The following is a 23497-nucleotide window of genomic DNA, read 5'->3' as shown; positions in this document are numbered from 1 at the left end:
CAACATCTAATAACCTGATCTCTTTTCTGCCATCAAATTTATTTATTTTAAAATTGCAATTGATTCATCTTTCAGTTTGGGGTATTTAATGCCAGCCAGTTTTTAAAAGAGCCAGCATTCACCATCCTCTGGAAACCAGTCTGCCTTACATTACCCACCTGCCCTTCCCAAGTCCATTCTCTCGCAGGTGTTAGTGTGGGTGACCCGCAGGCAAGGCCTTCTGGCCAGAGGTCCTGCACTAGCCTGAGGCTTGACACCAGTTTCTGATCTACCGTGAAAGGTGACGAATGTCAACAGCGTGAGACCTTTTGCTTATAAACTTATAAATGGGATCAGTTCAGGAGCTTTCCAGCCTCTTTAGCTATCGTTTGCATGAGGTGTAGAGCTGACAGTTGGAGGCCATAGCTGCTTTTCTCAATTAATCTGTTCCTACCTGTGAGTTAACACCCCAGCTGTCTCTGGCATTTTATGGGTGTTTGTCAGCTCAAACTGAGACCTACATGAGACAGAAAAACACTTTAGTCCTGCAGTTCTCATGTCCTTTAAGGATTAGGGTTTGATTCTGCTACCACAGGAAAAATGGTGACATGGCGAAGTATGGAGTAAAAAACCCTTCAGACAAATATTAAGTTCTGCTATGGGACAGTTTTTAAAAAATCAGTTCCAGCTTCCACCAGGAATGTTTTGTAGATGTTATAAGCATCTTTCACACTAAAGACTGCTGCTCTTTGCTCTGATGGGGTGAGAACAGGACCTCTGGGGATCTCATAAAGGGTGTGTGATTTCAAGTTCTCCATTTTCAACTTCTCTTCTCCCTTGAACTGGGACCTGGCACAGGGAAGGGGGCAGAGTTGCCAATGCAAACATCTCCACTGCCAGACCAAGCGAGACGCTTTAGGCAAACATTGCAGTATGCGGGAGGCTCTCTTAGCACACATGTACAGTTACAAAACACTCCACAGCATGTTCCAGCCTGGGAAATTAATGTAGCATTAATTTTAAGCTGTTTGGTGACAGTTCACTAGCTGTGGTTGTTCTTCAGCTCTGTGTCCATTTCCTCTGTATCAACTAACAAACCCAAAATTAATCCTGACACAAAAATAACAGCTCATTTCCCACCCATGGCTCTGCAGGCACTGCCTCAATGTGGTGATTTCCTCTACCTACAGCTGGATACAACTGACTGGATGGGTGGGTGGGAGTCCCCTCTTGCCTGTAGCCCATGACAGTGACACTAGATGCTCACCCCATGTGGTTTTGTATGATGTAGGAGTGGTGCTTAGGGCCGTGGTTTAGTGGTGGACTTGGCAGTGTTAGGTTTATGGTTGGACTTGATGATCTTAAAGATCTTTTCCAACCTAAATGGTTCTGTGATTCTATGTTTTCCATTAACTTCGTCAACTCTTGTGAAATCTGGAAGTAAAGTTTGTTTTGTTGAGTTTTCCCTGTATTCTCAGTGTATATTTTCTAGTTTTCCAGAGTTGGCCGCAGTTTTGGTGGGGAGAGAAAAGTTTCTGAATCTTCACCAAAAAAATTTTTTTTTTCTAACTTTTCGGTGTTAGAGATGAATCTTAAACTCTGAAATGCTGCTTCCACGGGAGTGGATGCAATGCAGCATCATGTTCTTCCACACCTAGATGCAGTCCCCTGACTGGCTCCGATACCAACAGAGCGGTGTGCTGGACTCTGCAGGCAGTGCTGGGGCTGAGCTCTTCCCGTGCTCTTCGGGGTGTGATCCTGCAGAGGTACTGTGCAGGTGTGTGTGTCTGTTAGCGAAGGAACCGCCGCAGCCCCAGCCTGGCGTTGGGGGCAGCGTTGTGGGCGCGCTCTTTCGCTTCAAACAGCACGGACGGTCCCAGCTCCCGGCCGCGCTGCTCGGAGCAGGACCCGCCCCGCGAGAGGGGCCGGGCCCGGGGAACAGCCGCTGCCCCGCCAGTGGGAGCAGCCTCCGTGTGCGGCCGGAGCCACCGCGGTGACCTGGGGCAGGGGCGGGGCGGGGCGGGGCGGGGCAGGGCAGGGGCAGGGGCAGGGGTGGGGCGGGGCAGGGGCAGGGGCGGGGCAGGGGCGGGGCAGGGGCAGGGGCGGGGCAGGGACAGGGGCAGGGGCAGGGGTGGGGCGGGGCAGGGGCGGGGCAGGGGCAGGGGCAGGGGCGGGGCAGGGACAGGGGCAGGGGTGGGGCGGGGGCAGGGGCAGGGGCGGGGCAGGGGCGGGGCAGGGCAGGGGCGGGGCGGGGGCAGGGACAGGGGCGGGGCAGGGACAAGGGCAGGGGCAGGGGCAGGGACAGGGACAGGGACAGGGGCGGGGCAGGGGCGGGGCAGGGGCAGGGACAGGGACAGGGACAGGGGCGGGGCGGGGGCAGGGGCAGGGACAGGGGCAGGGGCAGGGGCAGGGGCAGGGGCAGGGACAGGGGCGGGGCGGGGGCAGGGGCAGGGACAGGGACAGGGACAGGGGCAGGGCAGGGGCGGGGCGGGGGCAGGGACAGGGGCGGGGCAGGGACAAGGGCAGGGGCAGGGGCAGGGGCAGGGACAGGGACAGGGGCGGGGCAGGGGCGGGGCAGGGGCAGGGACAGGGACAGGGGCGGGGCGGGGGCAGGGGCAGGGACAGGGACAGGGACAGGGACAGGGGCAGGGGCAGGGGCAGGGGCAGGGGCAGGGGCGGGGGCAGGGACAGGGACAAGGGCGAGGCGGGCAGCGGGCAGCCGGGCAAGGCCACGCTATAACCGGGAGGGGGGGGGGGTGGGGGGGGGGGAAGAGATCCCGGAGGACGCTCAAAGGACGAGCCGGGGGAACGCCTCCCGCTCCTCGTTAGTATAGTGGTGAGTATCCCCGCCTGTCACGCGGGAGACCGGGGTTCGATTCCCCGACGGGGAGAGGCTACTGCATTTTCCCAGGCTGCGGCCCTACCGCTCCGCGGTCTGTTTTTGTTTGTCCGTCTGTCCGTCCCCCATGGGTTGCGGTGCCCCCCGACGGGGGCAGCGAGCGGCGGCGGGCGGTGCCCCGGGAAGGGGGCGCGGGCCCGGCCGTGCGGGGCGAGGAGGGCTCCGGCGGGGCGGCAGCGGCGGGAGCGCCCCGGGGTGCGGGGCAGCGGCTCCACCGAGCCGGGGCCGCAGCGTCCCCCCAAGCGAGCTGCTGCCCTGCCTGTGGCGCCTGCTCTAGGAGAGCCCCAACCTTCATTTTTAAAAATACCCCGTGGTCTGTTACAACCCGCGATAATTTGTGTGAGACCTAAGCTGCCCTTATTGTTACAATTTGGTGCCTTACTTCAAGTCTGCATCTCCTCCTCATCATCTCCATTATTAAATTTATGTGCCAGCCGTTTAAACTTTGCATTTAAACAGCATTTAAATTTTGACCAAAACACATTTTTGAAAGCCAACTTTCACATGACTGCTGTGGGGTTTTCACCCAGCCCGCCCCGCTCGAGGCACGCTGCCGTCTGGCAGCTGCAGCGGCTCTTACTGCAGGCCCAGCGCTGACTTCTGTTCCGAGCTAGATCCAAAAAATATCAACTCAGTGAAAGAGCGAGGGCCTCCGCTGTGCAGCCCGGACAGTGCTGGACGCAAAACCGCCGGGGCCAGTCGGAGGGAGCGTGGCACGGACCTCGGATGTCCTGGTGCCAGGCCCTGCGGGTGCCCCAGGGCGACGGCAGTGCCGGCCTGTGTGTTTGGTGGCTGCCAGCATCCACGTGCCTGAGCTAATCCCACCGTCTCTTTTAGAGTCTTCTTGCTTTTTCTTCTAGAGTTTTCATCACCTTTGCAAGTGGTGACTAATACTGGTGCGTGGGACTGAAAATGTTATTCTGGAACTGAAACTGGGAATCCAAGCTGGGCCAGCTGCAGGTCCCACTAGTGCAGGGGTCCTGCAGCACACACCCTTTCATCACAGGCTTCTTGGCAAATGTCTTCGGTAACTTTCAGGGAGAATTGTTAAACATCTTGTACAGAAAGAATACTTACAGCTAAGTTTCTTGATGAACAAGGGTTCATTTGATTGATTGTTTTACTCCAAGCAATGTGTTTGCAATAGGAGTCGCAGCTATAACCCCAGTTGTAGAGCTTGTCCCTGAAAACTTCCATGTCCTTCGTCTGTGCTTGCAGAGGTTGATCTAGCTCTGCTGGAGCAAGGAAATCCAAACCTGCTTCAATCACCATGTTAGTGATCATCTGTTAGTTTGTGCCGGGTTCTGCAATCCCGTCTCGTAGAAGTGCTGGTTTGTTCCAGGCGGGCTTCACTGGAAGGCTGAAACCACTAAATTAGTGAACCTATCTCAACTTAGTTCCAAGGTTTCTTCCAAATATATTTTCTAAGTTTTGTTAAACTGTTTTATCCAAGCTTGGCAGTACTCTGGGACACCTGCCTGATCTGGGAGCGTTTCCATGGACACTGGGGTTTGGGCATCCCTGGGGTGTGCCCCCAGCCCGCAGCCCACCGCAGGGCACGGGGGTGCAGCACCCCTGAGCTGCCCCTGGGCAACTTCTGCCACCGTCACAGGGAGCGCAGCGACAGTCGACAGCAGCACACGCTCATGAATGATCCTACTCGTGAGCAGATGCTCTGAAACCTGAAGTGACTTCAAGAAATGTGTTTCATTTCTCTTCAGAGGACGCTCATGCAGCTGCTGCTGGATGTGTGACTGTGGTGTGTGGTGGCTGTTCATGTTCCTGCTGTCAGCAAGTTCTGTGTGACAGGAGGATAAACTGATGGGGTGGGTCCGGAGGAAAGGTTAAGCCTTTGCTTCTTGAAAGGTGAAACACTGGCATAGAGATTGTCTTTCATGAGCAGACGCAATGTTGAAGGTAAAGGGGTTTCACACTTTGTGCGTTCTCATGTTTAGGACATGCGGTTTAACATGAAAAAACATGTTACAATGCGATTTGATGGCACAATAAGGCTTTTGGTCACTCCTGGCAATATTTGATTAACACAGGGCTGGTCTCTAGTTACTTTTGTTACTGAATTGTAGGGTTTAAAACAGATTTTTCCAAATTAAGAGGTTGTCAACAAAATACTAAAAGAAATGTCACACTTAAAAGCCTCCTGCCCAGTCATTGCAGCTCATGCTGACGGGAAGTGTTGCTGGAGCACAAAAATTCCAGTGCTTTTAGAGAGACTTCTTAACAGCTCTTTCAACAGATATGAAACTAGACATGTTGAAATAACACTTGTCACTTACATGTTTATTTGAAATATGAGTCTAGTTTATAGTATCATTCATGATTTCATTGAAATGCCTGTGTTCTCTGAAGAAATACAAGGCTGCTGTCCTACCCTGTCCTATTTCTACGCATTCTAATAACCTGCTTCTCAGCTCTTCATTCCCTGTCTTCAGGGATGTGATCCTCTTGAGCTGTCAATTTTTATCCTGGTATAGGCTTATAAATACACCATTCTGAGACTATGAAAACTAAAGCTGTGGTTTTTTGGCACAGTATTGTCCTTTTAGAGAATTTTCTGGGAAACTGAGAGCATCTTATTTTTAAAATTAATTAAAGAAATCAGCTCTGGACTCTGCTTTTCCTGCTACTTGGCTATGGATAATCTTTGGGTAAATTGCTGGAAAATATGCTTTCATTTTTTAAACATTATTGTCCAATCCCTATTTTTTAAAAAAGGTGTTCATTTTTTTTAATGACTCCCTTGCACCCCTGCGGAGCAGCTCTGCAAGGCACAGCCTCTCCCAACACGTCACTAGTAATTTCTCAGCACGCAGAATTGCTGGTGTGGGTCTGGTGAGCACGACATCTGTTCCAGCTTCTGATCTCTACCTGTAGATGCTCCTGAAAGCCTGCAGAGGCTGGGCACCTGCAGTGCTGTGTTTTTCAGCTTGGCCCCAGCAGCACACACAATCCGGTGCTCATCAGGCCTGTAAGTGTTTCACTGAATTCAGATCTGGCCCAGCTGGAGCTTAGCGCTTCTCACAGCATCTGCAGCAGTGCCTGCAGAGCCGGGCTGCAGCCGAGCCTGGGGGTGGGCTGGGATGGCATGAGCCTGGTTTGTAGGTGGGCGAGCTGGTCCAGCCAGGACTAAATGCCCTTTGATGCCCCATGTGCTTGGTATGGCTGTGTTTCTATCACATATAAATGGATTATTTGTCCAGCGGTGCCAGGAAAAGCACTTGCGAGCCTGACGTGTTGCGTGCAAATAGGCTGAAAGAGCAGAGGGATGTGTCGTAGATGTGTGATGAGCTCTCTGTAACCCTGGCCAGTACGTACCTCTCCTCCCCACAAACCCTGTCCTTGGCAGGGTGATGAAGTGAAACTGCTCAAAAAAGTTTTCCTTAATGATTTAGGCTTAATAAAATCTTCCTTAAGCCTCTAAATTTTTTTTTGCAAAACCTGCCATTGGTCCTTTTAAGTCATCTGTTGTCACCTTCAGCCCTGGTGCTATTATTAAAGCAGATCTGTGTTCCTTCACCGTAGTGGCACCCTGGCTGTAGCTAATACCTTTCCTTCTAGGGCAGCAGCTCCTGGGTCTCGCCTTCGCACGCATCCAGCGGTTCTGGTTAACACCCGGTTAATGCCTCGTGGCGGCAGCTGAAGGAAATGCCTCCAGCTGGTGCTTACATTTAAATGTTTGCACTAGCATGTTCCCACTAGGCTAGCTGAATAGCAAAATATTGAGTTCAGTGCACTCTCACTACTTGATGTTTTTATCGTTTAAGGCTTGAGACAACTTGTAAATGCTTAAAATAGCGTGAAAATCCCTGTGCTGGCACAGACTCCCAGCCTTATTGGAAGGCTGTCTGCTGTTCTCCTGGTGTAGAAGTTTCATATGTTCCACAGAACAATTATGGTAAAGCAAAATTTTAAATAGCCAAACCTATATGACAGTTATAATTTAAAAGGAAATCCATAACTTAAGGGTGTCTGAATAACAAGTTGATTGAAAAATAAGAATTGATGAGCAACCAGCTGTCCATCACGTGAGTACCCTGGCTTCAGTGGGCTCCATTATAGGTGCTCCACTGATTTCCACAATTTTTCACAAAAGTATTAAATGAAACTTTGTTCATATAAACTACAAATAACTATGCTATTTCCAGGTTCTGTATGTTGGGAATGTAATATATAACATAAAGTTTTCTGAGTGAAGGAGGACGGAAGCGGGGAGAAGGGTTATGGGAAGCAGGGAGCTCCTGACAGCAGCTCAGCTGCAGGAGCAACAGCTTGTCCCAGCGCAGGGAGACAAACCTTTGCAAGTTCATCATGTTGACAGGTCTTTCACATGGATGGGCTGAGCTGGCTCCTCATTTTAGCTGCTCTGGCCCAGGGCCTTTTCAGGACTCCGTTTTTCCAGCTGTCGATGCTCCAGGCTACGTGGTCCCTAGAGTAAAGCTGATGCAGGTCTGCCCTTTCCCTGCCGTGAAACATCTCGTCCCTGCAGAGGTACCAGAACTGGGAGGGTTGTGACTGCTGCAGTCAGTAGCTTGGTTCTCATTCATTTCTCCCTGAAGGTCGCTTGCCTTTGCCAACAGGGAAGCATGTGTTTGCTTGGGAAGAAATGGGAATGTTAGCCTGTGTGTGACCATTTCCCTGTTTCTGCCCTCTCTGTGACACTGACGTTAGGTCCTACAGATCTCCACAGGCTCTTTGCTGATGCCTGCTGTCCCCCCTGGTTTGGCATACAGGTGACAGCATGTACCGGCTTGTGGTTTTTTGGAAGCAACAAATCCAAAATAGGAGACACCGATTTGAGCAGTCAGATGGGTGCAGCACCCCAGCCCCCTCCCACCATGAAGAGGGTCTGTCCGGAGGGCGGTAAGTACCAGCGGCTGTAGGACAGCCGGCGGCTGGGGGTCGGGGTCACACCCGCAGCGCTGGAGAACATCTATTCGTTTCAGTGTTATAAGCTTACAATAGCTGACTAAAGTCTTCCTATGGATGTTTCAGAATGGTTTAATTAAATGTAATTGCTACTTTAATTTCTCTGTAAAGGCAGTTCTCAGAAGCGACAGCTGACTTGCTCAAGAAAACGCAACTACCAATGTATCTGCCTCTGTTCTGTAACACAGTGCTGTTTGTTTCTGCCTTACGTAATTAATCCTACTAATTAAGAGGAGTTGAACACTCCTCTTGAGGAGGAAAGAAGCGACCTCCATGTTGCGATTTGTAATGGAGGAATATGACTGGGACTAAGAGAGAGATAGGCTGCTTTTACCACCATGGTATTATAAATAATGTTATGGACAACAGATAGCCGGTTAGCTCTTTGCTCTGTGAACGTTAACTAGGGATATCTGATCTCGTTATAACCTCCCTCTGCTAGTGAACCCTCTGCCTTGGCATGGTCTGTTTTGGGGAATGACAGCTATAGTTGTTAGACTAGAGATGGGAAGGGAATCTCTTACGTTGGTGTCCAGCAGTTGAGATGGCCAAATTTTGTGTGTACAGAAAAATCAGACATCCCACTTACTCAAGACTATCAGCATGTTTTGATGCTGATGCCTAGCCCTGCCACTCAGTGCCACTCCAGAGACAGGATATTTCTTGGCTCGCTCTGACAGCATGCCTTGAGTGCTGTGAGAGGCCTTTGGCTAAATGATAAGCCACTTATCTTCAAACTGTATATCTTTTATTTGACAGGGAATAAATACTCCTCTGTGCTGGCTAATAAAGCTGTCTGGGCAAAAGAATGACTCAGGTTTAACCTTAGCTGTTAAAGTCATTAATTATCTTTTTAACAGTATGCATATGCTCACACACCCTTTTAAATATTTCTGAGAAAGAGTGGCAGTATCCAAACACATGGTTACCAGCTGCAGCCAGCTCAAGCTAAAACATCACACCCACGGTCTCATTTGGGTGCGGATGAAATCCAGATGCACAAATGTTCAACTTCTCCACAAGGAAGATGCTAAATGGTACATAAAAGCAGCTGTATCTTGGCCTTTGATACTATGGACAGGTTCAGATTATTTTTGCAGCGACTCTAATGACTAGTTGTTGGCTTTTTTTTGTTCAAATATGTTGCTTTACTGTTCTGGATAATTTAAAAATGCCAATGTTACTTAAACGCATCTGCTGAGTGAGGATGTTTGCTTCATCTCAAAATGGCCTGATGTTTCAGGAAATGTTTGCGCCCTTGCAGGAGTCCCACGGCAGAGATGTGAATGTGAGAATCTTCTAGGAATGTGGAGAGACTTTGCTGCTTTTTCCTAGCCACAGCTTTATTTTTAGCATGTCTCATGTTTAAGGGTCATGTCTGGGAAACAAAGGGAGGTACTTTAGTTCCTTTATGTGAACAGTCTGACTGTTTGTTCTTTTTTTTTTTTTTTTTTGGCTTTATGAAACAGATTCTCTTCCTTACAGCTGCGATATTTCCATGAAATTGTAGGTGACTGCTACAGACTTGTTAGGCATCAAGTTAAAAATGAAATGAAGCAAAACAAGTCTGTGCAGGATGCCAGGAGCATGCCAGCGCTGCTATGGCTGCGACTGCTAGAGATGCCAAACCCGAAGGTCATTCTGCACTCTGGGGAGGACCACGTGCTGTCCCCACACGGGGAGATGTCAGCTCTCCATGGGAGACATCTGAGCAGCATGCAGCCCTCGGTGCAGGCAGCAGCCATGGCCAGTGCTGCCCGTGGCACAGCCCGCAGCAGAGGGGCTGCACAGAGCTGCCGCCAGCGGTTCATGGCATGTGATGGGTCTGGGAGAAAAGCTGCCATGGGGAGGAGGCACAGCAGCAAAGACCAGTATTCCTCCGCTGGCTTGTTTCTGCCCTTTTAAAACTCTCACGACCTTTTCCCATCAGCAGAAGGAAAACTACACTTCCCTGGGATCAGGCTCAAAGCAGAGCTCTGCAGGTGGCACAAAATACATTTAACAGCTTTTTAATATTAAAAAGCTCTAGGTTTGGTTAGAAGCATTACCAGCATAACTGCAGTGAGAGGTGACATTAAATGTATCAAGAGAACAAAAATGAACATGATTTTGTTACTTTGCTGTCTCTATCCCAGCTGCCCATGATGATTTTTCCTTTGAGCAGCAGCCGTGTCTAAAGGCTGTGTGATGCTCCCAGCTGCTGTGGGCCCGGTGGCAAGGAGCTCCACTTTGCCCTCAGGCGACTTGGGGTATCTCTGTGTCCCCCCACGCAGCTCACCAGGCACCGGAACAGAAACTAGCCTCTTGCACAAGTTTCAATATGTGTCTGCCATCACTCTTCAGGTAGCTGCTTATATCAGCTTTAAATCTAAAAGCTTTCATCACATTAAGTCTCATCTTCGTGGAAGAGTAATTCCCTGTAACACATCCTGAATGTGGCCAGGGAGGTGTCCGCAAGCTGTCCCGCACAGGATGAGCTCACTACTCCCAGCATTTCCCTGGCAGGGAGGAGTGGGGGAAAGGGGAACAGCTGCTTGCATGGCCTGGATACACCGGCAATTATATCTGGGGATTGCATTTGTCCAAAACCAAAAAACTTTTTGAAACGGAAGCATATACTTAGTGCTTTCTTTTCATCATGATACTAACTTCAAGTGTATGAGCAATACAGGTCAAAAAATCAGCTATGCCTATGAGTTTGTCATATCAAATGCACTACACATGGCTGAGAACTACCCGGTCTGCTCTGCAGGTCGAATCATACAGCTGCTCTGAGGAGGGGATGCTTCATGCTGCAGTTCACAGCCTCAGAGCAGTCATTGTGCCTGTCATCAGCTGTGCCTCCAGTCCTTGGATTTCTTTCCACTGAGGGACATTAATTAAGTTGTCTTATCAGGATGCAGGTTTGCAGCATCAGTCCACAACATAAGAACTCAGCTTTAAAGACTCCCATGGTGCTCTCAGACCTCCCCTGGATGCAGTTGTGTGCTCGGTGAGGAGCATCCATCTGTGGGGGTCTGGTGATTTGTCAGCTGAGCTATAGGTGAGCGTGTGTGCTGGTGATGTGTGTGCTGGAGCAGTGTGGTAAGTGTTGCTGTGCACTGAACTCACTTCAACAAATACCATTGAAACTCGTTCCTCTGAGATATCAAGACCCAAACCTGCTGCTGGAAATAGAAATGGTGGATGAGTGAAGCCTGTCCAGCAGTCACTCAGTCGCCTTCCATTCAAGTAATCTCCCCATTAATCGCTTTTCTTTTCCAGGACTGATTTGGTCAAGGAGCTTTATCAGTGCTGAGCTACGTGTCAGGTATTTGCTTTTTGTATGTACACAGTGGCTTCCATAGTAAAACTATTTCATTCTCATGTTCCAGGTGGTGAGGAAACCTAAATTTAATGATTGCATGTGCCTCTATTTCTTCCAACATGCTCTTATAAGAACATATTTATGTGGATGCTATTTCCAGGCCTGTAACTGAATGGGTGTGTGGCAGAGGATTTTCGCATGACCCCATCACTGCTTAGAGAGTGGATATCACAGGAGAGACATGCCTTTGAAAGAGAGTTTCTCTGAGGATGTTCCTCAGGCAACTGATTAATCTGAGTCCTGGACACCTGTTGGAATGGTCTCTGCAGAAAACCTTCACTAAGGTTAATCTCGTAACACAGGAGAAACATCCCATTTTGCTTTCTAGACCAGGCTGCTCTGTTCAAAATAAAGATTAAAAAAAAACCAAACCCAAACAAATCCAACAAAAACCAAAGAACTACATACTAGTAAAGGAGAAGACAGGCATGCGACCTACCACACAGACAGCCACTGTAAATCAGCAAGCTCAGAGAGGAGGAGGAAGCCGTTACACAGACGGTTAATGCGGCGCAGTTGGAAATGCAAAGGTACAGAGACGCGCGTAGCCTCGCTCTTTATTTATTACCCTGGGCGGTAGGGAATGGCTGTGTTTATACGAGGCGGGAGCCGAGCCTCAGAGCTGGGCCGAGCTCTGTGGTGGGGACCCCGTCGGGGGCTGCTGCCCTGCCTCTGCTCCCCCCACTTGCCAGAGGGATGTTCATGAACTACCAGCAGACGACTTCTGTGCAGAAACCTTTCCAGTCCAGCTTAAGAGGCAAAAGCTGGGAGAATGGGTTTGCTGTGGTCCTAATGTGCTGCAATTTCTCTTCAAGACACTGGATCTGTACGGGTGAGGATGGAGGCGCCCGGGAAGCCCCGCCTGAGGCGATGCCTCAGCGACCAGCCCAGGCGCTCCACCAGCAAGGCATGGGATGGCTTCTGGAAGAGCGCAAGGGAAAAACGCCTCACAGGTCAGTCCAAAGGCATGTTTGATCCCAGGCTGGTCTGAATTGAGAATCAGGGCCACAGCCTTGATCAAGGAATGAAAAGACCTCGACTTTTTTGGCAAGTGTGCTCATTTTAATGCTGTTGCGCTGTGTGTTGTGCTGGTGTATCACACCAGAGTACTTGCCTTCACCTGTGCTGCTTTTACCAAGTGGGTTTTTTGAACTGCTGGTTTGTCTATAGATGACAGCCCCGAGGGTGGTGGGGTCTGGGCTGTGCGAGGACCCTGCACTGCATAGCACAGAGACGAGCAAGCGCTGGGCTTGCCAAGCAAAGGGTCTGTGTTGTTCCTCTGCTCTGTCACGTGGTCCCTGTCCCCAGCGGGGAGCTGGCAGCATCCCAGACAGGGCAAGAGTAATAAATGTTCTAGTTACTGAAAATGGCTTTGTTATAAATGCAGAGGCAGAGCCAGAAAATAACTTTTATAAATTTATTGCAATAAGAACAAGTAAAACAAAAGGGCTTGGTACGCCAGGGAGCAGGGGGGGTTTCTGCTCCGCACCGACGGACACCAGGTGGAGCTGTGCCACCCCGCTTATAGTCTGCCCTCATGCATATTCACAAAACCGGTGTAATTCTCCCCAAAAAGTTTCCACCTCCTGGCTGCACAAGCGCAATAGAGTTTCTCGAACCTTCCCCAGTCCGCACATGCGCAGCAGAGCCTCTCGAACTTTCCCGGGTCTCTCTGGTGTTGCCGGGGGCTTCTGACAGGGGTCCCTCCGGTACTTTTCCACTTGCGCAGTAGCAGTCCATAGGAGTCAGTGTTTACAGAAAAAGAACTCCGAACCATTTTAACAACAAAACCACAGTAAATCCCCTTTAACTTATATACATTGCAAAGTACCTGCAGCATACCTGCTCTTCACATTAAAGTCACTATATTTTACAACACGAATCACCACCATATTCTTCACAGCTTTCTAGATATTTTTTTTAAGTTCAGTGGGCTGCGTGTAGCTCTTTTCACCAGTGGCTTGCAGAGCCATGTTGCAGAGACAGGAGATTTTGTAGCAGTATTTCCACTCAGCAACCTGCCGGTCTCTTGCGAGCGGGAGGTCCCTCTCTCCGGCCCCGAGACAGTGTTCGAAGTAAGTTGAAGCTGCAACCACCAAACAGAGATATTCCTTTTTTCCCCTGAGCCTAGAGGCACTTCACTTTTTATAAGAAGACCTTTCAGAGGTGCCGGGGCGCTTGACTGTTGTTGCAAACATCCCCATTCCTCTTTCAAAAGAAGCAGCAAGTTATTCTTTGGGCTGAGGTTACGTTTTTGGTTTGGAAGTTTATTGATGCTGCAAGTGAGGCATGATACGCTCCTCCCCTAGGATGGAGCAAAGAGGCTGTCAGATTAATCGGGGACTTTCAGTGGAGGAATAGGACATTGGGAATTGTATTTTTGCATATGATCTATGATTTGGGGGTCTCCAAGGCCCTCAAACTGCCTTGAAAATCCTAGCTTTAATTTCTGTGGGCTGGTCGTGACTCTGGCATTGGAGCACCAACGTGTTTGAGCTGGACTGAACGGTAGCACCGGACCGCAGTGACTGCTTGCGGTTGTGGAGCTCATCACACCAGATTAGCATTACAGTCCACTGGAAGCAGTGAGGGTTTTATCACATGTACATACAAGATGTGTTGGTCGGTAGGAGCATCGAGTATGAATGTTACTGAGGAGCAGAAATTGTGTCAGGTGGATGGTCTCTTTCTTCTGTAAAACCATAGCCAGGACTTAAATTGCAACCCTTCCAGGTGGTATGAATAAGGCTCATCATGATCAGGAAAGCCTTTTGAGGAGCTCATTGTTCAGGCATTTGCTGTGTCTCAGGAAGGCTTGTGTTATCCCTCTGTCCTCGGGTGCTGGAAGGGCACAAACTCCCACTTCTGGTGCAGGAGCATATCTCAAAGATCAGACTTCAGGACCACAGTTTATTGCAATTCTGCGTTTCTCAGAAAAAAAGTTGTAGGTCCAATTAATATCAATCCAGTAGTCCTGATATTAATTGGAAAATATATATGCATATGCATGCACAGACTGAGAGAAATGGCATATAAAAATATTTTTTACTTTAGAAAATAACACTTCAACAAATAGCAACTTTCAATAGTTTCCTATGAAAAAATGCTTACTTCTGATTGAACTCAGCCTGTTCCTTCCCAGGATGACACAATTTAGGTGGTACTTCAAATCCCAAGCTATAGATATCTTAAAAACCCATAGAGATCATCTCTTATTCCAAATGCAAACTAATGGGCTTTTGGCAATCTGGACCTCTGCTCTTTAAGGTATTTTAATTCTATTGAGCCTTTTACAACAGCAGTTTGGGCACTTTCTTTGGCCGAAGCTATTCCCTCCTGCCATTTCATGTGCCCCAAAAGCATGGGCTTTTGTCCCAAAGTCTGCGTTGGTACATGTGCCATTGTTGGTGATATGAGTTAGAGCTGAGGTTTTTGTAGATATTAAATATGATCTGTTATTTGTCAGAGGAGAAAAATTAATGTAGCGTGTTTGATAGACTTGCATTACAGAAAGATGTGGGAAAATTAGGCATGACAAACTCCTTGCATTGTCAAAGTAATTCTTCAAAGTCTAATTGTATTGTTTTCTGTACAATAACAAAGTCATTATAAGTTATTGTGACTGAGTTCAATCATGCCCGAGATATTATTAGTTTTTCTACTTAATGGTGTTAAAAGCAAAGCTAACACCAAGAAAGCAACTATAATCAGTAGAGCGAAAGATACATTTTCTTCTGCCTAGTATTATTGCATCTGTTCTCTTCTAAAAACAATGTTGTGATAAGGTTTTCCAAAGAAGAAATTAGGGAACTCTTCAGTGCTCTTGTATTTCTGAGTCAACGCAGAGAAGAAAATAAAGCCCCAAGAAGGGTATCAGACCAGGTCTTAGCTGGCTCCCTGGATGGGGAGCTGTGCAAGCCCTTCCCAGCATCTGCATCCCCAGCACCTGCGGGCTTGGCGGGTGCAGGGTGTTAGAGTGGCCATGGGGATCCTTCAGCCCAGGTGAGAGCCCAGCAGGATGCCGAGCGCTGCACTGAATGCAGCTCTGTGCACTGCGTGATGCCTCCTTCAGAGCCGTGTCTGGTCCTGGCATCTCTCTGTTGCACCTTGAGGTCTGGGCTGCACTTGGAAGGGAAGAAACTCCTGCAGTGAGCCACGCTTTCAACCATTTGTTTCTATTTCGGGACATAATTTAAAGCACACTGAGAGCTTTTGAGGGGGAAACAAGCCAGAGCCTTTTGAGACAAATCACTTTGTGCCAGTCCAACCACTGCATAGTGTGAAGGGCTGGGAAGTAAAGATTTAGCAGCCTGTTTGGGGCTGTCTTCTCTGGATGGTTTCCCTGTCTTCTCTCCTTTCCTCCCCTTCTGTGCTTTGTGCCAGGGGTCTCCCAGGCATTTCCCCCTGAGCAGAGGGACTGAGACACCCGCCCACCACACTGGAAAGCCACGTTGGGGCAGGTGCACCCGCCCCATGACAGCAGCTTCTTGGCTGCTGAGGTGTGGCAGCTCCTGGCTGCCTTTGTTCTCAGGGCCTGGCGGTAGTTGGGGCCTTTGGCCAGTGGGAGCCGCTATTGAGCACAGGTCAGACTCAGCCTGGGTATAAATGGAGTCCCCTGGGGAGCCATTTTGAGTTTGTTCTCTAGAGCAGCAGCTGCGGTGGAGGACTCTCCCCTGGGGTCAGGTCGCTGCCCAAGGAAACTCCTCGAGGGCCTCAGGTCGGGAAGCTGCCCTGAGCAGTTGTGCTTTGTTATGCCTTTTGGGTTGCCCTTAAGCCCTATAGAGTTCTTTGTTATGCCTTTTGGGTTGCCATTAAGCCCTATAGAGTTCTTTGTTACGCCTTTTGGGTTGCAGTTAAGCCCTATAGAGTTCTTTGTTGTGCGTTTTGGGTTGCTGTTGAACCCTAGGAAGTTGTTCTGTTCTCCTCTCACAGGCATTTGAACCTGTAATTTACAGAGAGCTAGTTAATAACAAATTTTTAATTTTTGGTGGCTGGTTGTTTATTTGAGAGCCTCTGTGACAGTGCACCCTGTGTCTCTCCTCCCCTGGTCTGTTGCCGGCTTTTTCCACAATGCCAGTTGCCTCAGCAATTATTTTGCAGTGTTGTCAGAAGCACCCAGGGAGACAGCGGTCCTTTCCCTTCTGCTCAAAGACCAGCAAAGTCATATGTAATCCTAAAAAAATGAAGCATGCCGTAGCCTGTGCTACATCCCTGCCCTCCACTGGGATGCTGGTTGGTGGCGGGGAGGCAGCGCTGGCTGGAGGGGAGGGCTCCCTCCAGTTGTGGGGGGCTGCCTCCCTTTCCTCCAGCGGCACCAGGCCCATCCCCATCCCTGGGCTGACGCAGCCAGCCGGGCCAGGCAGAGACACTTATCCCCCTGCCTGCACTGCCTCTGCGCAGAGCACCTGCAGTGCTGAATGCACAACATCCTCGCCTGGGGTGTGACAGACTCTGTGCATCGCCAGGGGTTGCTTTGTCTTCAAGGGAAGTCACCACAGGCTTTATATTTACGTTGTGACCTGGTACTTTCTTCTCTTGCCTTGTCTGTACAAAACAGAGGGGGCAGGAACACCGGGTTTTGCTGAGCCAGCAGCTCTGCAGACAGCAGGGCATGCTGCAGAGCCCTAATGTGGAGCCCTGAACGTGGCTGGTGGGAGTGGCAGGGAGGTGAGACCTGGTCTGGGCTGGAGATGCTCAGGGTGCTGCAGGAGGCAGCCAGCCATACCTGGGAACGGGACAAGGCTGTCCCTCCGCTCAGCCAGGTCACTGCCTCCTCTCCCAGAAGCTGCTGCTGGGGCTCTCACTGAGCAGTGCAGAGCTTTGCTGTGGGCAGCTGAGCAAGTGGGGAGAGATGCTCCCCCCAGGCTGAGCCCATGTTGTTCCTGCTCATCTCAGCACAGCACCAAGCACTTCTGACCTGCCCAGCTCTCCCCGCAAGAGCATTAGGGCCAGGCCATCTGAACATATTTTTTAGGGAATCTAGGGTGATTTGGCTCTATATGGGTTGAGATTTCTCCCCTTTCTACGTTTGCAGTCACTGCCAGAGACTTGTGTTGGCTCAAGCCTTCTTCCGAGACATCCTTTCCCCTCCTGTATGTATTGGCTGCCCATAGCCCGGCCTCTGCTGGGCTTGTGTCTGAGCACACAGCTCTGACCAGCCCTACTTTGAGATGAAACATCTTGTGTTGACTCATTTTGACCCAGGCAACCTTCCAGAACAGACAGTTGCATGTGAGTTTTGCTGGGCTGTGAGAAAGCAGCATGGACATGTTTTGCCTAAATATAAGGGACAGAGCTGTGGGTAGTATTTACTACCCTGAAGCAGATGCAAGAGCTCCAGTATGAACTGCTTCTCTGCTTGACCACCTTCTTCTGTGAGCGATGTCTAACTGGGGCTGAGTCTCCCAGCTGCAGAGCGGAGCTGGTCTGGTGTGTGCCTGGCTGGAAGCCTGGAGACACACGTCATTACCTTTGAGGAGAGGTTCATAGGGTCTCAGGCCAGAGGCAGTAGGGAAGTGTGATGAACCTCAGCCAGAGCTCTGCCATGCACAATCCCAGTCCCTTGCAAACACGGGCAGATGTTACACGGGGCTGAAGTGGCATTTGATGAAGGAACTATAATGCTGTCAACACCAAAACCTGCTAACAGGAACAAAAACTTACCACTTTTAAGTGTTGGGAGAAGAGCAAATAGCATTCATTGGTGTGAGTGAGCTTTAGTGCACTCAACCAGACCAGGAGGCACCTACCTGGTGTCCTCTACCCACTGGCCAGAGGCAGAGGTGCGGGGACTCCAAGCCTACAGAAGCACACCTGTATGCAAACAACACATACAACAATACTGCTCCAATTAAAAAGTATTTAAGATGTAAGGATATGGACATCAGTGACCCTGAAAAGGTGTGCAAAAAAAAAAAGGAAGATGATACCTGCTCTGCATATGACAGGATGGTCAAAACACTAACATGACTTGTGTGCACAAACTCCAGGTGACTTCAAGGAGGAGATGAAGAAGGTTGGTTACTTTTCTGACAACTGTTGCCATTGCTTAGCCCAAGCATCTCATTTCAAGAAATAAATCAGTAAGGTGGATAATGCTCTCACTGGAGATCACGTAGGAGATCCAGCTACTGGATCCCTGAGTTCATTCTGGCCTTGCAGTCTCAGCAGCAGCAGGGGGGAGCAGCAGGAGCTGGTGGTGCTCCTGCACTGCTGCTCCTGCAGACCTGGGTCACTGGTGGGGGGGAAGCTGAAACATTTGCACTTAGAGGAGCCTCAGAAGAAGAAAAGTTTATTAAAGGAAGGGCAAAATGGATCCACTGACTACACAACTCATGTTCGTTCACTGCAAGCCGCACAGAAATGTACTGCTCTGTCTTTGTAAACAGGCTAAAAATATCGTGGTGCTGTTCCTCCGAGGGCCCGGGAGTTCAGAGAGGCTGGGAAGGAAGCCGGGGTCAGGCCGCCTCCGGGGAGCAGGCGCAGGCGTCACACGTAGGCGCGGAGCCACGGGACAGTCCCCTCCGGCTCAGCAGAAATCGGGACTGGCTAGAAGAGACCCAATGCGTCAGACACAGCGCTGGTGTTCTGCCGCCCCAGTCCTGGAGAGTCAGCGGTGCCAGGTCTCCTTGGCTTAGTGCTAATTGTGCGAGAATACAGGAGATGCGACTTGGAAAGCCCCAGAGCTGTGGGAGAAGCCCAGTGTGGCGGTGGGGAGCAGCCTGGGATGGTGGGAGAAAGCTTGGCTTTGGTTCTGCTCCTCTTCTGAAGTGTAATTATTCTCTTCTCTGTACCCCTGCCTGTGCTGGGTTCAGTGGTGCAGGTACCAGTGTCCTGCAGAACGTTGCCTTCTCCAGGCAGTGCCACCCCCAATCAACCACGGGTAACACTGGCTCCTTTCCTGAAGGGTGCCCTGTGTGAGACTTGTGTCTCCATTTCCTCTGATTTCTGGAGTCAGAAAAGACTATTCCTTCAGACATCCTATTTCAGAAGTAATTAAAAGCTAATTTCTGTTCTCATCACACCAGTGTACCTCGTTAAAGTATGTGGCTATCCTAACCACATCCCAGTCAGAGTAACCAGGACCTGAGTCTGGATGTCTCCCTCTATAAATGATGCAGAAGCGTGTTCCAACTAGAAATCTCATCAAGAGTTATTTCAGTTTCCTATATGTGTCTGGCAGCCACAAGGACCTGGAACATTTTTGGATTTTCCTTCATTAGTGTTTAACCTTGTTACCTGGTGTGAGACTGTGTGGCACAGAGTTAATCAGTAATGAGCACTGGTGCCCCGTCAGGCGTCTGTTGTGTGCTGTGAGCAGCTGAAAGTGGAGACCAGGGATCAGCTCTGGTCTCCTAGCAATAACGGCAGTGATCTCTGCTGTTGTACACTACCCAGTTTCTCCATCTCTCCACTGTACTTGTAAATTTAAATTTCCCGTACGTGAGCTGTGGTGGTGGGAGCTAGGGATCGGCTGCTCTCTCTCTGTGGGCACTGCATGGTGCTGCAGTCTCAAACGAAGAGGGAATAGGTCCAAAACTAAATAAATGCACATGGTAGGCGATAAACACATTAAAACCCAAATACGCTACTAGCATCCTCTAGTGTCTACCCACCTGAAAACCCAAGGGGCCCCAAACCTCCCAGTGCTCAGGTGGGGTGGCATGAAGGTGGGTGCTGCCCTCCCTCCCACCTGCTTGCATTTGCCTTCGTGCAGCCCATCTCGCTGTGAGCCTGCTGCCCTGGTCAGCGTGACATAAATTCAAACCGTGATCAGCTGCCTCGTCTCCAGCCAGAATAAATTCAACAGAGAGATTGTTTTAAAGAAAATAATCTTTGCTGTGTAAAAGAGTTTCAGTGTAAAAGCACTAGATTTAGCATGCTTTTCCCATTGCCTCTGGCAAAACTAGAGCAGAGTGTCAGGGGTGGTGTCCGCATTATAGCACTCGGCAGTGTGCTTCGCCCTGAGTTCATTCGGCTGGGCCACGCTCCAGTTTATCGAGGATTTCTCACTGTCGTAACTCTAGCGCTTCGAGTACCTCTGCGTGTTTCATTCGTCTCTGTCCTGCAGCTGATTTAAACTGTATGTATCCTGCATTTATGTCCTGACAGTATTTCTTGCTGGGGCCCGTGCCACCCACCTTTGGCACTGTCAAACTCAATCCCCGTTGCAAACTGGGCTGTAGATGCCGATGTGAGCCGGCAGCCGAAGGGGCTGCTGCTGGTACCGAGGGAAAGAGAAAGGAAACGGCATGTCAGAGCCCCGCCGGGCTGTGAAGAGCGGCTGGAGGGAGCTGTGACCGAGCTGCTCTTTCCCAGGGAGGATTCTCCACCCCGTCCTGGGTGGGATCTTGGCGGTCCTGCTTAAAGCCGAGCAGACGGGGTTGGAGTTCAGTTGCCCTGGGCAGGACTTGCTCACTTGCAGGGACACAGGAATAACTTCTGCACAGGACAGTGATACGTTGCAGTTCACTCTCCCCATGGAAGGTAGGAGCAGGTTTATTTTCTTTCCTTGATTATTCTATTTCTTGTTATTTATTGCCAGAAAAATGGGGTGTGGGCTGTTTCGGTGTGTGTGTCTGACTGTTTCCTCCTGGGATGTGCTGCTTCTATCTGGGATAGATGTTGTTTGGGGTTTAGAAAAAACCCTGTAGTTACTAGAAATTTAGCAATCTAATGCCTCAGCGCCCGTGAGTCACACAGAGGGCACATAATGCGAAGCCTGGTCTCGGAGGGGACGCGGGTGGGTTTTGCGCTCGGCAGAGGTTTCTCCTCTAGAGGGTAGCAGCTACCTGCACCGCGGCAAACGGGGGGCAGCGGCTGCCCCGACACGGCCACGGCCATGGCCATGGCCACGGCTCCCCATGCCCTGCAGCGACTGAGAGCCCCTAGGAGGACTAGAGACCCCTTTTGGGGGAGTGTGCATGAATGTAGGCACATGGGTGTGGTTTATTTTGCTATACCTCTCACCGGTGATTAGTCATGAAATTCTACGTGCTGGCCAAGAAATGGAGGTTTTTGTTTGTTAGATAAAAAATTCTGCGTGTCAGCCTGGGCAGACAGGGCAGCAGAGGAGGGCACTGGAGGCTCCTCACAGGGACCCCCAGGACCCTTAGCACTTGCCACCAAAGGCTCGTCCCTGCTCCTGCATGTACAGGCAGGGCAGGGGGAGGCTTTCCTGCAGGGTGGTGGGCAGCACGGGGGACAGGAAAGCAGCAGCAGCAGCACGTTGTGGTGGGGAGATGAATTTTGGCCCTTGGGAAAATGCCAGCATCAGAGGAGAAGACGCCCTGAACACCAATGCCTCTTCCTGAAAAGTAATGGCAAAAGTGATCTGTTCACCAGGAGGAAAGAAGCCAAGAAGAGCACCTCTGGGGTCCCTAAGCCTGCAGCAGCAGGGTGGCTGTCCTGGCACCCGGCATGAGCAGGGGCTGGAGAGGGGCAGCAGGGGCCACGCTGGGCTCTGGTGCTCAGCTGCCCTCCCAGGTCCTCCCCAGAGTGGGAGGAGGTGTTTGGGTACAGGTCAAGCATGTGTTTGCTGCCTCAGCTGGCTTGACCCCTTGGTTGCTCTCCCGCCTCACTCTTGCTGTGCCCGGGTACCCTTGGCAGGGCTGACACCTCTCAGCAGCATCCCCAGCCTCTGGGAGCTGGTGCCCCTGTACTGGGGCAATCCTGGCATTCCTCCGGCAGTCAACTGGGCCAACTTCAGCTCCCGCCTTTGCCAAAGGCTTGCTTTGTAATGCTGGAAAAATCCTACAGTAATTGACAGATCTGTAGGAGGATATTAAGTGTCTACATGTCAAATGGTGGCTTTTATTTTATCACTCTGTGTAAAACATTCTGTATTCTCTGGGCAGGAGGTGGAAGTGTTACAGTGAATGTTTTCAGAAAATGAATTAGTGTCATGTCGTCCTTTCCCAGCAACGCTCCCCTGACAGTCGGCCACTGGGGCCATGGCTGCCCAGCCTCGCCGGCAGCTCTGCTCTCGCATGGGCTTTGAGGACTGTTTGCCAGGACCACAGTTGGGAATAACACTGCATTTCTTGTCCTTTGGCTCTCTATACAATAAATCAAGCTGAGTTTTCAACCCTCTGTTTGCTGATGCTCTCCAGCTAAGTTTTGAGTCAATTTATTTCTCATTGCTTTGCGTCACCCTGGCAATGTGCCAAGCACAAGAGCTGAGAAGAAACACAATTAGTTTGCTGTATTTGAGGCCAGGGCTGAGCATCCATCCATTGGTACACGCAGGTCTTGAAGGCAGTGACAAAGGTATATTTTTTAAGTTAGAAAATTACTTGTCTTTTGGAAATGAATAAATTGTTGACATAAGCTAAAAGTCGTAAGAGGAGAATGGGTTATGTTGTCAGATACTCACCATAAGAACATTACGCTTTTGAGTGCTGATACGACGAACGTTGTGGGAAGCGACCCAGAGGGATGCTGGCAGGAGGGGCCGAACCGCTGGCCATGCCATGCCCAGCGACAGGGAAGGACCCACCTTGCCCCACGGCTGCTGCACTATGGGGGGGCACTGGGCAGGGAGAAGCCAGCATCTGCTCTCCTCTGTGTTGCATTCACTGGTGAAAGCTGCTTGTAAAGACAGTAGAAGTGCCCGGCATGAAGCACAAGCCTGAGGTGGGCAGCAGGGCGGCCCAGGTCCTGGCAGTACCCGTACGGGCTGTGAGGCAGTGGGGAAACCTTGCGGGATGCTGCAAAGGCCCACCAAGCAATCACAGCTACGGCCATGAGCGGGGGTACCCCCCTGTCCCAGCACTTGTCCTGTCATGGGAGAGCTGTTAAGAGTCAGGCAGGTGGTTGCGGGAGTGTTTTCATGTGGATTTCAGTTCTTTTTTGTATATATTTGCCATTCCAGCTTCTGAAGCCCACCATTTAGCAACACTTCCAGGGGTAGCATTAGCTGAGACCTGCCAAAAACTTGCCCCTTGTGGTCTGGCAAGACCTGTGCAACAGGCGCTGAGCGTACACGCTGCTCGATGTACCCATCCCTCCTCTGACTCTTCCCATTTCCCGTGATGCTCCTGGAAAAGGCAGGACCTGGAGTTGTTGGAAGGCATGCTTAAGTGAGAAGGGAACTTGGCTTCTCTGCTGAGTAAATAATATCCAGTAAGTAGCTGTTTTATGCGTTAAAACAAGGCTTTATGAAAGGCAAAAGACAAAGGATAGGCCCTGCTGAGAGCTCGGTGGGTTTTTTACTGTAGTGCCTGACATCTTCAGGCTGCTGGAGCCTGGGGACCACTTGTGGGTCTCAGCTTGGTTCAGTGACCTTAAGCATCTGCAGTAGGATTGGT

At 50.4% G+C, this 23497-nt stretch overlaps 1 protein-coding gene, 1 long non-coding RNA gene and 1 other non-coding gene across 6 annotated transcripts in view; all 3 read left to right on the top strand.

Annotated features, from left to right (window-relative positions):
• Positions 1 to 2748: 2748 nt before the first annotated feature.
• On the top strand, positions 2749 to 5505 carry LOC141929396 (uncharacterized). The gene is made up of 2 exons (XR_012625014.1): positions 2749 to 2815; positions 4332 to 5505. It is a non-coding gene; the product is annotated as an uncharacterized LOC141929396 (long non-coding RNA).
• TRNAD-GUC (transfer RNA aspartic acid (anticodon GUC)) lies at positions 2799 to 2870 on the top strand. Its single transcript has one exon. It is a non-coding gene; the product is annotated as a tRNA-Asp (tRNA).
• A 14706-nt stretch (positions 5506 to 20211) lies between the features above and the next one.
• LOC141929514 (rho GTPase-activating protein 7-like) overlaps positions 20212 to 23497 on the top strand; it is a 71808-nt gene continuing 68522 nt past the window's right edge. For all 4 annotated transcript variants that reach the window (XM_074839075.1, XM_074839073.1, XM_074839076.1 and 1 more), the window contains exon 1: positions 20212 to 20675. In XM_074839075.1, the coding sequence (XP_074695176.1) occupies positions 20669 to 20675 (7 nt within the window). In that variant the 5' untranslated portion in view covers positions 20212 to 20668. The remainder of the gene's footprint in view (positions 20676 to 23497) is intronic.

Source organism: Strix aluco, chromosome 13 (assembly GCF_031877795.1).
Source record: "Strix aluco isolate bStrAlu1 chromosome 13, bStrAlu1.hap1, whole genome shotgun sequence".
In the NCBI taxonomy this organism is placed as follows: domain Eukaryota; kingdom Metazoa; phylum Chordata; class Aves; order Strigiformes; family Strigidae; genus Strix; species Strix aluco.
The sequence above is the reverse complement of the archived record's forward strand: the minus strand, read 5'-3'. Positions and strand labels throughout refer to the sequence as shown.